The following is a 12148-nucleotide window of genomic DNA, read 5'->3' as shown; positions in this document are numbered from 1 at the left end:
ATCTATTCACATACATATGTAAACTTATGTGCTCAGTGCTAATATCAGATTATAAGCCCTTGTCAAATAAAAGAACAGACAGCACTAATTAGAGAAGGGCGGAGGCCAAGGTTGCCAGACGTAGTATATACAATACCATGGCAGTATTTTTTCTCCAAAAAGTGGAGATGTATTTTTTTTTCTTAAAAGTGGTAAATTTGTAATTTTTTTTTTGTTTCAATCATTAAATCAAAGAGAAAATATGTCCCGCTAGTTTTGAGTAAAAATCAATTTTAGAAATGAGCCAACCGTTCTTTTCGTAATGGTCTTTAGACTAGTGACAATTATAAAAAATAGTTTTTACGTTTAAGATCGTTATCCCTTCCTTGTAGAGTATACTATAATATAACTTTCTCTTTAAACAAAGACGTTGTAAAAATTAATGATCAAAAGGGGCTACAGGTGGCACAAAAGAGAAACCTCTACTTATAACAACACTTTGCATGGTCTCACCATTAGCGTTAATATAGTCATAGAGGTAGAAAATATATTACATTCTGTTTCGATGATTTACAAAAATATTAACATTTTTTAAGGTAGGAAAGTATACGGAACTCACAAAACTACAATAATCGTAGTTCTGAAACGTAGATATTTTTGAAAATATATTTGACAGTTAAATGCGAAAAATAATGAGGAAGAAAAAAATATGTAATTTACTGTATAAGGGTATGGGAATGTATCTTATTATATGGAATATATCGTATATAGGAATGTATCGTATTATATGGAATATATCGTATATGGGAAAATATGGGAATATATCGTAGTATATTCCCATGCAACTGAGCAGAGGCAAAAAGTGTCAAGACATGGCACCAGTCTTTTCCAAAGATGGCGCATTCGAGAGTACCGATACTGAATAGATTTTACATTTTTCCTTGTGTATGGGATAATGAATAAATTATATGTTATTTTTTTCCAATTAAGTTCGATTTTCTTCAAATTTAAAATAAATAATTTCTGATATACAAGAGAGAAATTTTTGTGTGCTAATTTTTAAAGTTGTTGACTACAATCTTTGTTACTATACTTTTACCAAAAGTGTAAGTGCATAAAAGGAAAAAGAGAATCGTTTTTCTATTTTCTTGTTTTAGCCTTAATCACTTTGAATTTAAATGTCAGTTTAACTTAAAAAAGTTCACAAATATCTGATATATAAATCTAACATTAATTTGAAAAAAATTAAGAATTCCTTTTGTATTTTTTACAAAATTTAAAAAGTAAAATTAATGTAAATTTCCCACTTATTACGGAAGAAACATTTTGAAATTTTTCATCAAAAATGAAAAGAATTAAAATGTTGCAAGTAATTTAAGTAGACAGAAAAATACAACACAATCTTTTACTACAATTTATTAAATTAAAATAAGAAAGACACACTCAGTAATTTATGCAAATTGAATTAGAATGAAGGTTTTATCCACATATTAAGGACAGGGAAAGGGAAAAAAGAGATTAAACATATATAATTTTGGCATCCAATTTTTATAACTTTTCATTAGTTGTACGTAAAATAATCTGCCGTTTTACCATGAATAAATAAATATTTTAATCAAATTCGTTTATTTAAATCCAAATCTAAATTCGTTTTTTTTTAAACTTATAATTTGCGAAGTTAATGTATCTAAGTAATAAAAAAGGTGTCCTGCCTCCAGTAATTTAGAAATTTTTTTTTTCTAACGTATATGAATTTAATTTAATTTATTCTTCATTTAATATCTAACTGAAAAATAGGCAGACAAAACTGTTGCCATCTAAATTTGGAAGATGAAAATCTCTTCAGAGAAAGTTAGTAGTAGTTCATTTACGTCGCACTAGAGCTGCCCAATGGGCTATTGGCGACGGTCTGGGAAACATCCCTGAGGATGATTCGAAGACATGCTATCACAATTTTGATCCTATGAAGAGGGGATGGCACCCCCGCTTCGGTAGCTCGACGATCAGCACGCGAAGTCGAGCACTTTACGGTAGAACAGTTTAAGGAGGACCAATACCGCACACCCTCGGTCCCTACGCAGACTGATCCCCTGCACAATGACCGCAGCCAGTGATGCTTGACTTCGGTATTCTGCTGGGAGCCGTGTCTTAACGATCAGTCCACTGCGGGGCCTCTTCAGAGAGAGAAATTGTTCAAAAGGATATTTACACTTCCAAAAAAACTACTGTAGGTGGCGCTTAAGTAAAATGAAGTCTTTCGTTATCTTGCAGAATTTTCACAGAAACAGTTGTAGTATGTCTTGATTTCTCCGTCTGACAAACCTGGTAGAGGCTTTTAAATTTTTAGCAAAATTAACCAAAATTCAGAAGGCTTTAGTTTTTGATTGTCGTCTGCTTTGTAAAATATTTCGCAGAAAACTAGTCTTTCTCCTGCTTCTAAACAGAGATGCCAACCACTCTGCATTCGATTCGACAAAATATCTTAAATAACGGTAGGGAAATATAAGCAAAAATTGGCAGATTATCGGTTAATTTTGCTAAAATTTTAAAGCGCTCAACACGGCTTAAATGTGACTAAGTGGCTTATTACATAAGGCTTTAAATTGTTATGAAGTAGGGAGGAGTAAAAACTCCATAAATCAAAATTATTGAAATAAGAATCATACATTAAAAGGCAGAAATTCGAAAATAATTATCCACTGTCTGGAGAAAGTAGCATCACTGAAAAAATAATTGCTTTAAGTTGATTAAAGATTATCGGATTCTTTATTGGTTTATTGGAATTACATACATTTGCAGGTTTTTTTTCTCAATTCAGGCTTACAATAATCTGTTAAACAGAGGGAAAGATAGCACAATACGGAGAAAAACAGCATGAAGATGCATCTTGGGTAACAGAGGGACTCAAACCTGCGACCTCCAAGGTTTCCACAGAGTTTGCACACGAGTGATATCGCTTGGTGAAGGAGACCCCTGATTGGCACTGAGAATCATTAGCACAGGAAGTAGTTTCCATTATGGGTAAAAGACCATTAATAAAGACATTAGACCACTCATTTATAAAGTAAGTTAACTTAGATTTGAGTCATATCATATTTGTCAGAAATTCTGTTTCAAACTGGCGAGTATTTCAATGATTCCATTTTTGATGCCAAATTCCCTGTAAATCCATATTTCAAGATTTTTTTCAATATGACTGACTTTCATACAAATCGTTTTTTCCCTTTCTGAATTATTCCTGCGCTCTTAACTGAAATGTTTGTGCAAGTATATAGCCTCAATGTCAACATTTAAATGTTTCAGAGGGCGTCTCACAATGATTTAGATTGCAATCTCCACTCTTTACGCACATGGTATTTTCCACATTACAGTCCTTCTTTGATTCAACTCTGGCAGAATTCCATGGTTGCAAGTCACCAGATGCAAAAATGATAAACGTTGTGGCAAATATGAAATAAATAGCCACTGTAGTGTAGAAAACTTTACTCCAATTTGCCATCGTCGACTGAAAGGCAAAATGAAGTAAATCAGTCACTAGCACAGAATAGTTAGACAATAATAAAAGCAAAATAATTTCTTATAAATAACTGAATGCAATGTTAGAATGATCTAACTTTTAATGTAAATTCAGCTCAGCTAAGTTAAAGAATGGTGGATTTTACTGCGTCACAATTAGTATTTCATATAAAAAATGCTGAGTGAATGAAGCAGATAAGTGTTATTTTCAACGTGAGTATAATCAGGTTAAGAAAAAAAAATTTATACGGGAAGCATTTTATAATAAGTTTATTAGAAATGGGGCTAATAGTTCTTTGTCTTATACCCCACCTAATTTGAAATAAAAATCATGCAAGCATGCTTTTTCTTTTAAACACAAATGATAAATCAAGTAAAGAAAAACAAGAAATACTACTTAAGAGAATCTCAAAACACAATGATCACATTGTGAGCCAAATGGCTTCAAAATATACCAAAAACAATAATCCGGAAGTATAGACAGTCAAGAGCTTGCAGTGCTTCCCAGTATAGAAAGCACCATCTACTAACAACTGAAGCTAAACTAACAAAATATTAGAATACTTACACCACTTTCTAGAAACACTCCCACAACTATAGGTGCAATAAAGCCAGATAAGCTAGCAATTGTGTTTGCTATACCATAAATCGTTCCTAAAAATAAAATTTGACTCTTACATTCCATTCACATCTGGTACAGTTAAAAAAAGCATAGTTTGGGAAGTATTTTCAAAGTTGTAGTAAAATGTTGAAAAAAGAATTATTCATATCTGCAAAAAAATATTTAGAATTTTATAATATTAGGTCTATTGGAAAATCTGTCCGCGGAAGAATACGCCCCATCATTCAAAAGGTGCCTTTATAGGAAAAAGTCATTGAGTATTTACCTAAAAATCTATACTATATCATATTTACCGCTTACTTCTGTCTGATACTTTCGTTACGAGTTTGAATACTCTTTTAAGCCATATATGTTGTATCCCTTAATGCTAAAATATAATTACTATTTAGTAAAAGGACAAAACTCACAGGGGTGAAAGCGAGACGGAAAAGAGGAAAGGGTGGTAGTAAAGCCTTTTCACTTATAGCTAGTTTTTGGGAGGAGTTTACTTATAATGTAGGAGGTGATGGCTCAGCTCAAGCCTTGCTCGAGACAAGACGTGTTTTTACTCAGCTCCGTAGCTTTGTCATACAACAGAACAGCTCGAGGCGGAAAGGTGCAACCACCCAGCCGCCCGAAAACACCTGGCCCAGTAGAATCGGATGGAGATTACGTGGATGTTATTGAATACGATACATTTGAAGAAGATATTGCAGCCAGTAAGGTTCCGCTGAAATTACTACCATCTGGTCTATCTATTGACTTAGAGTTCTACTCTTTTTCTCCTACAAATGAACTAAAATCTACAAGGAAATTGCTCTGTGTATTTCTTAATACATGCGAATTTGGACAGATTTACGACTATTTTCAAAGACTTCATTATAATATTATCATAGTCTGCAGAAATATGAGAGAACAACAGAAAAATGCAGCCTCAGCACAGAAGAAAAAAAGAGGAGCCCGAGCCAATTCATGAAAATACCACTCGAGTTCCAGAGACTATCACTCCAGTACCAGAGACTTTCACTCCAGTACCCCGAGAATATCAATCCAGTACCAGTGATTACCACTCCAATACCTGAGATCACCTCCGCCCCTACGGGGGAAAAATGGAGGCCAGTTTCAGGGCTACGGCCTCAGATTCTGAAAATTTCAAAGAACCTTGTGCTGAAAAGAGGAAGAAGAGGAAAAGGAAGAAAGCCAAATCAACCAAGCCTAATAACAGCACTTCTGCCTCAGTTTCCCTACAACAGCCGGAGAAAACATCTGTGACTTCGGAGGAGACGCCCACCCAAGCTCAAGTGCTGCTAAAAAAGTCCTTCCAGTCAAGAATGAAAAAGTGCTCATCCGAGGACTCCCAGATGATTTTAATATCGACGAGATCTCCCTTGAATGAGGAAAATCAAACATTGAAGTTTCCAAAGTAGTCCAGTTCAAGAAGAAAGTGGGAGGAGCCTATACGCCACCCCCCCTCTACCTTGTTGTCATTCCTCTATTGGCCAATCAGACCAAGATCTACAACATCGAAAGTTTAAAGCAGTTACCGATCGCCGTAGAGAAGTACCGAGGTGGAAGGAGACCAATTCAGTGTTTCTGATGCCAGGGCTTTGGACATTCTCAACGTAGCTGCACAAAAGATGCTAGATGTATGAAGTGTGCCGAAGGGCACTTTTCGTACCAATGCAAAAAGCCCAGAGATCCCCGGCCAAGTGCTGTAACTGCCTGAAAGACCACCCTGTTAACTTTACTGGGTGCGAGGCTCACCCCAGTAAAAGGAGATCATCAAACAGGGATACTACCCCAACTTCCAGTGCTCATCGACTTGTTAGCTTCATCAAAGAACTTCAAGAATTGATGAAAGATCAAGAAGTGCTAAACATGTTTAATCAAGGGGAATACCCCTTCCAATTGATGTTCTACTGCCTGCAACTCATTGAGGACTTTTAATCGGAACTTCAAGCTTAGAACTTTGAATCACATATGACTTTTTAGTTTTATGTCTCAACAGAATCGACGAATCGGTTAGAAGCGCTTCGCGCTTAATGCCGAGATTTCACTCATATCCAGCATCCAAAACTCAACTTCTTTTATGAAAGAACCTTTTGCTAGACTGAAAAATGAGAGTACTTAGAAGGGCCAGGGTTGAAAGAATATATACACCAAGACGGAAAAGAGTTAAAACTGGTATGAAAGGCATTTCCTTTTAGCATTTTTTTTTGAGAAACATTAAGTTTCTGTAGCTGCCGAGATTATTTTTAACAATTATAACACATAGAGATATGCCAGCTACTACGCTTTTTGCCAAATATTTTATAAAATAATAGACACTAAAAAACCAAAGCTTTCCAAATTTTTGGTAATTTTACCAACTTTTAAATGCCATTACAATTTTGATCCTCTGCTGAGGGGATGGCACCCTAGCTTCGGTAGCTCAACGACCTGCACGAGAAGTCGAGCACTTTAGGGTAGAACAGTTTAACGAGGACCAATACCGCACCCCGACGGTTCCCTTGCAGACTGGTCAAAGTGGTCACCCACCCGCTTTCTCACCGCATCCAGCGATACTTGACTTCGGTGATCTTCTGAGAACCGTGTCACAACGATCAGTTAGTTCATCGCGGGGCGGTTGCCTAAGTAAATTCCCCCAAAGTAAAATAGTTCCTCAAGAATTTTATGCGAAAAAGGAAGAAAAATCATTCTTGATAAATACCTGAAAAATTAGGAGTCATATCCACAGGAGTTATATTGTACCCTGAAAATATGCAACCGTCAATACCAAGTCCAATTGTGAACAGGACAACTATGAGTTCGGGCTGACATCCCAACTGCGTTACGGCCAACAAACAAATTGCGGGTGCAGTCATACCTAAATATATAAAACAGACATGAAATATATCCATCCATTAACCACAAGAGAGAGAGAGAGCATTTTGATTCCTAACCAATGGTGTTGAACAATTTCCGAATGACTGTGATGGAAAACCTGTTGGCCTTCCTTAGTTTATCAGCAGCCCATGATGCAATCCATGAAACAAACAATTGTAGAATAAAAGGTAGAGCAGACAGGAGACCATTCTAAGGAAGAAAAAAAAATTGCAAACATTTTAAAAAATATATAAACCATATGTTCAACAATCGCAGTGTTATAAGAGGGAAAGTGACAACATAAAAGTATGATTAAAACACTTCACACGCCTCAAAAATGAGCTGACTGAAAATAACAATCGACGTGTTTCAATCACTCAAAAGCATATATGGCAACGTTACTTTTAAAAAGTAACGAGTAAAAGTACACGTATTTTTAAAAAAAAAGCAACGAGTAAAAAGTAAAAAGTTCTTATTTTAAAAAGTAACGAGTAAAAAGTACAAGTCGAAGTACAAGTACTAAACAAAAAAAGTAACGATTTAAAAGTACATTTCTAGGAAATCGAAAATTCAAAATAACCTAAAATTTTATTGAATAATATTCTTATGTTCTTTAATGTTTTTGCAAAGCTGTTGCTATCTATTTAATTATTTTTAATTTTGAAAGTTATGGATATTAATTTATTTTTAAATTCGGAAGAATATTATAATATAATTTTATAATATAATCGTATAATATAATTTTAAAATCAAATATAATTTTAGTATCAAACTTTTTATGGATTTGGACGAAAAAGAAATTTTATCTATTGATTTTAATTTATTTAAATTACCATTGATTTGAAATTATTTTACTCTTTAGAAACGCGTTTTAAAAGCACAGACATAAGCAAAGCAAACACGGGGTTTCAGATAGCTTTGTGATCTTTGAGCTAGTAAAAAATAATTGAATGTGCAGTATAAGTTGAAACAGAAAGTATTTTAACACGAAGTTAGCTGTGAATGCATATATATTGCACATTAATTTTATAAATTAAAAAAACATAAGCATTTATTTTTAAATTTAATTTCTTTTTTTTTTAGAAAGCTTATCGAGTTTTAGAAAAAAAGTAACGATTTCATTCGATATTTCCGCTACAAATACTTGTACTTTTTCCCTAAAAAAGTAACGAAAGTACAAGTAAAAGTACTAAATTCAAAAAGTAACGAAGTACAAGTAAAAGTACCGGTGGTACAAGTAACGAAAGTAAAAGTACTGCCATATATGTTCAAAAGTAGGCGCCTATTTTCATAACTTCTCAGACGTGAATGCGAAGAAGCAAAAGTGATTTAAATGTAAAACGTACAGTTGCCTACAGAGCAACAGAAGAAGAAAAAACTACTGGGGAAAGCGAGGCAAATCAAGGTAAAATACATTTTCTCGAACTATTGAGATATGGTGAGGAGTGGATGTCGTTAACAAGGGAATCAGCCTTCTTATGAATATGAAAAGATTCAAAGACATCAAGATGAGCTGATGTGCCTGGAGTGGAAATAATTTTGATATTGTCAGAAGTGCTTTTATGTCCGAGATTCCAACAATATGGAGCAATCAATGATTTTTTGTATTCTTGAAGGACATATCTATCGAGTTCCAAAAAAAATCTAAATTTTAAAAATTAATATCTAAAATGTCTAAATTTTAAGATGCGTCTGGTTTGTCCGACGTAGCGAAGGCCGCACAGACTAGGAATATGGTTTTGGTTTTAAAGCCATTTTTAGGCCTGTTAAAAGAAATTAAATTAAATTAAAGCCTCTTAAAGACCCTATCGATTTTGATAATCGCTGATGTATTTACCACATTCCTTATCAGTGAGAGACCATCGAACAAGTCAGACTTGCTTTAAAATTTAAAGTAAAATAATATGATAGATATCAAGAATACTAGAACTCAGCAATTGCTGCACAGTGTTGGAATATTGGGCCTAAATACAATTTCAACAGTGCTGAAATATTTCCACCCCAGTTACTTCAGCTCATCTTGATGTCCTGGAATCTTGTTTTATTCAAATGACTTTTGATTCCTTTGTCAACGACATTAGTTCCGCAACACGTGGAAATACATTCATATGGAAATACATTTTACCTAGATTTGCCACTTTTTTTTGTTCTGTTACTTCATATTTTTATTCTTCTTCGGCTAATGTGATTTTCCCAATTTTGTTTTCCATTTTTTTCTTAGCAGTTTGCCGTTTTATCGCATTCATTTTCAAAAAATTATGAATAATTTATTTTATAATCTATATATATATATTTCTCTTACACGGTGACAAAAAAGCCTCATTATAACTCCCCGAATGGCAACGCTAAAAAATCGACCAATGATTGCCGCTAAAAATGTCACATGCCAGATCTAGCTGAGGTAGCTCAACATATAGCGCTTTTAAAAACGGAAACTAAAATAACCAGAGAGAGCATTCTCACCAAATGTGATCTCTTCCGAAATTCACCCTATCAGCTGCGGCAATCTCATACTATTAAGCTAGGCAGAAGTGAGTAGTCTTTGTCGATACATCTATGTTTTAGTATTTTGTCGAAAGCGCTTTTTTTACGAATTTATTTGACGTTTTTTGATTTATATCACGAATTTATTTGTTTTATTATTGTTATTAGTAATTCATTGAAAAAAGAGTCTCAGTCGTGCTGTTACGCTTTAAGATTTTATAGCATAGCACATTTCTAATAGGTTTAACGAATTACATCTCATTTATTTGAATTCAAATTCAGTTTAATCACTTAGTATTTACTAAAAAGATGTAATTTTTTTAAAAAAAAGTTGTTATATGGATTTGAATTATTGTTTTGAATTCTTAGAATTTTATGCATTTGTAATGTACCTATGTTAGCAGCGAGCGAAGCGAGCTTGGTTTACGAAGCAAACCATATAAGATTGCGTAGCAATTTTCGGGGGTTGGCGAGCGTTAGCGAGCACGGGGAGCAGCCTACTAGTTTAAATAAATTTCAAAGAGGAATAACTGTTTCTCTTAGCACTAATCTCTTAGCACAAATTTGAAGAGTTACTATTTGGAAGTGTACTTGGACGATTATACCTCTAACTCAAGAAATAGGCTGAGGTGTTTCATGCAGTATTTCATAAACTATGGATTATAAAAATCATTCAAATTCTTTAGATGTAGAAATTAAATTTTGCAAATGATTTAATGATGAGTATGTTTACGTCAGCAAAACCTTGAAGCACTCGAACACAAATAAAAGCAGTTGTACCCCAACTGACAGCTAACGGAGTTAACAAGGAAAATATTGATGTTGCCAGCACACCGCCGCCAAACACCCATTTAGCGCCAAACTTTTCAGCCAGAATGCCACCTGGTAACTGAGTAACAACGTATCCATGATAATATGCACCTAGAATGACACCTTGAGTTCTAGAATTCCAGTTGTATTTGTCTCCCTGGAAAGAAAATGTATTCTTGTTTTTAATAATGCAACAAAATATCTACTGCCAAGACAATATAAATTGTGATCAAGTTATTAATTAGCAAGTAATGAATGTACTTTCTTCTGCTGTTGACTGATTGTAAAGACACAGTTCTTGTAGAACAAAGAACTCAAGCATTACTGACTTAGGTCAATTAGCGGGGTGGGTGACTACTTTGATCAGCCTGACTAGGTACCGAAAGTGAGCGGCATAAGTCCTCGTTAAACTGTTTTACCTTAAAGTATATTTTGCACACAGGTCTTCGGGGTACCATAGCGAGGAAGCCATTCCCTCTGCAAAGCTTCAAAAGTATGTTTTCGGATCATCCTCAGGGAGGCTTGCCAGACCGCCTGCGATAGCCTATTGTGCAGCATTGTGCATTGACTATATTGACGACTAGACGAATTTTATTTCCGTCTTGTGCGACGTAAAAAAGTATCTGCGTTAGTTAGTAGGAAGTTCATTAGCAGTCGTAATCCCAAAATTGGGTCGACTGTTCAACGACGGTTTCTAAATTGAATAAAATGGACAAAACATAGAGAGAAATAAAGTGTTTGGCCACCAACACGTTGAGATGGAGAGTCGTGAAAATGCACTATGCTCCATACGAAACTATGAGGTATAAGAAGAAGACGAAAAGAAAGAAGAAGAAGAAATAAATGTATTCCTTTTATATATATATATATATATATATATATATATATATATATATATATATATATATATATATATATATATATATATATATATATATAATAGTTCAAAATGAAGATAAAACAAAGAAAAATTATAGAAATATGAAAAAAGGTGGGGAAATAATAAGTAAAAAAATAATAAACAACAGTTTAAAAAAAAAAGAAAGAATGAAATTTTATTTAAAAAAACCGGAAAAAAAAGATATAATCTTTTCATCAGCCCACACGATTATATCCGCAAAACAGAGTGCTTTCTGATATTGTATCAATATAGCCAAAGCATATTTATGTATTGTTTTCTTACTGTGTAGGGGGTGAGGACTTCATCCGTGGAACGAATTTCAATAAGATTTGGGCATTCTGAAGCTTCACTGATGGAGCTATTAAAAGGACTCATGACCGTATGGTTCGTCATATTTTAATCGGTAACTTCAATTTTTTAAATACACAGTATACTCTCGATTTCTCGAACTTCTGTATCTTGAAAACCTTGCTATGCTAGAAAGATATTTTTCTCCTTGGCATTACATATTCACCTAATGTTACTTTGAATTCCTATGTCGAAGAGTGTCTTTTCAAAACCTCGTTATATCGCATATTTTACGAAATAAAAAATGAATTGTTACGGAAAAATTACAATGTACGTTTATTATAAACAAATTCTTTCTATTTAATGCATAATTATTTTGGTCTTACATTTAAAAACTATCATTGTTGTAGTCAGACTTATAGTCAAAAATCATTACATTATTATTAGTATTTATTCTTATGTTTCATGTAACATATGTAGTTCTGACTCTGATTTCGTTATCTCGAAATTGTTTTAGCGTTCCTTCAATTTTGAGATATCGAGAGTTTACTATAATTTTATTTAACAATAAATAAAAAATCGACTTACTTCGACACATTACTCCAAAGCAATTATTTACCATTTTTTTGTTCCTAAAATACAAATAATTAGTTATTATCTTAATGGGATTTGCTTGAGAAAAAAAAATAAAATAAATTTCACCC

At 33.7% G+C, this 12148-nt stretch overlaps 1 protein-coding gene across 1 annotated transcript; it reads right to left on the bottom strand.

Moving 5' to 3' along the window:
- Window positions 1-2722: 2722 nt before the first annotated feature.
- Window positions 2723-11549, bottom strand: LOC107448541 (dietary and metabolic glutamate transporter). The gene is made up of 6 exons (XM_087160451.1): window positions 11439-11549; window positions 10179-10412; window positions 7039-7171; window positions 6807-6962; window positions 4064-4149; window positions 2723-3484 (listed from the first exon to the last, which is right to left on the bottom strand). Exons 1-6 carry the CDS (start codon window positions 11547-11549, stop codon window positions 3263-3265), a joined length of 942 nt encoding a protein of 313 aa, XP_087016577.1. The 3' UTR covers window positions 2723-3262.
- Between the last annotated feature and the right edge of the window lie 599 nt (window positions 11550-12148).

The sequence above is a fragment of the Parasteatoda tepidariorum genome, chromosome 4 (genome assembly GCF_982258835.1).
Source record: "Parasteatoda tepidariorum strain Cologne lab strain chromosome 4, Ptep-v5.0, whole genome shotgun sequence".
Taxonomy (NCBI): Eukaryota; Metazoa; Arthropoda; class Arachnida; order Araneae; family Theridiidae; genus Parasteatoda; species Parasteatoda tepidariorum.
Note: the sequence above shows the minus strand (reverse complement) of the source record. Positions and strands in the feature narration are given on the sequence as shown.

Coding starts and splice junctions, on each gene's coding strand:
- LOC107448541 (XM_087160451.1), bottom strand. CDS start 11,549: ATGACGAACCATACGGTCATGAGTCCTTTTAATAGCTCCATCAGTGAA. Junction 6,963..7,038: donor GAAATTGTTCAACACCATTG/GTTAGGAATCAA, acceptor TTATATATTTAG/GTATGACTGCACCCGCAATT. Junction 4,150..6,806: donor TATGACTCCTAATTTTTCAG/GTATTTATCAAG, acceptor TTTTATTTTTAG/GAACGATTTATGGTATAGCA.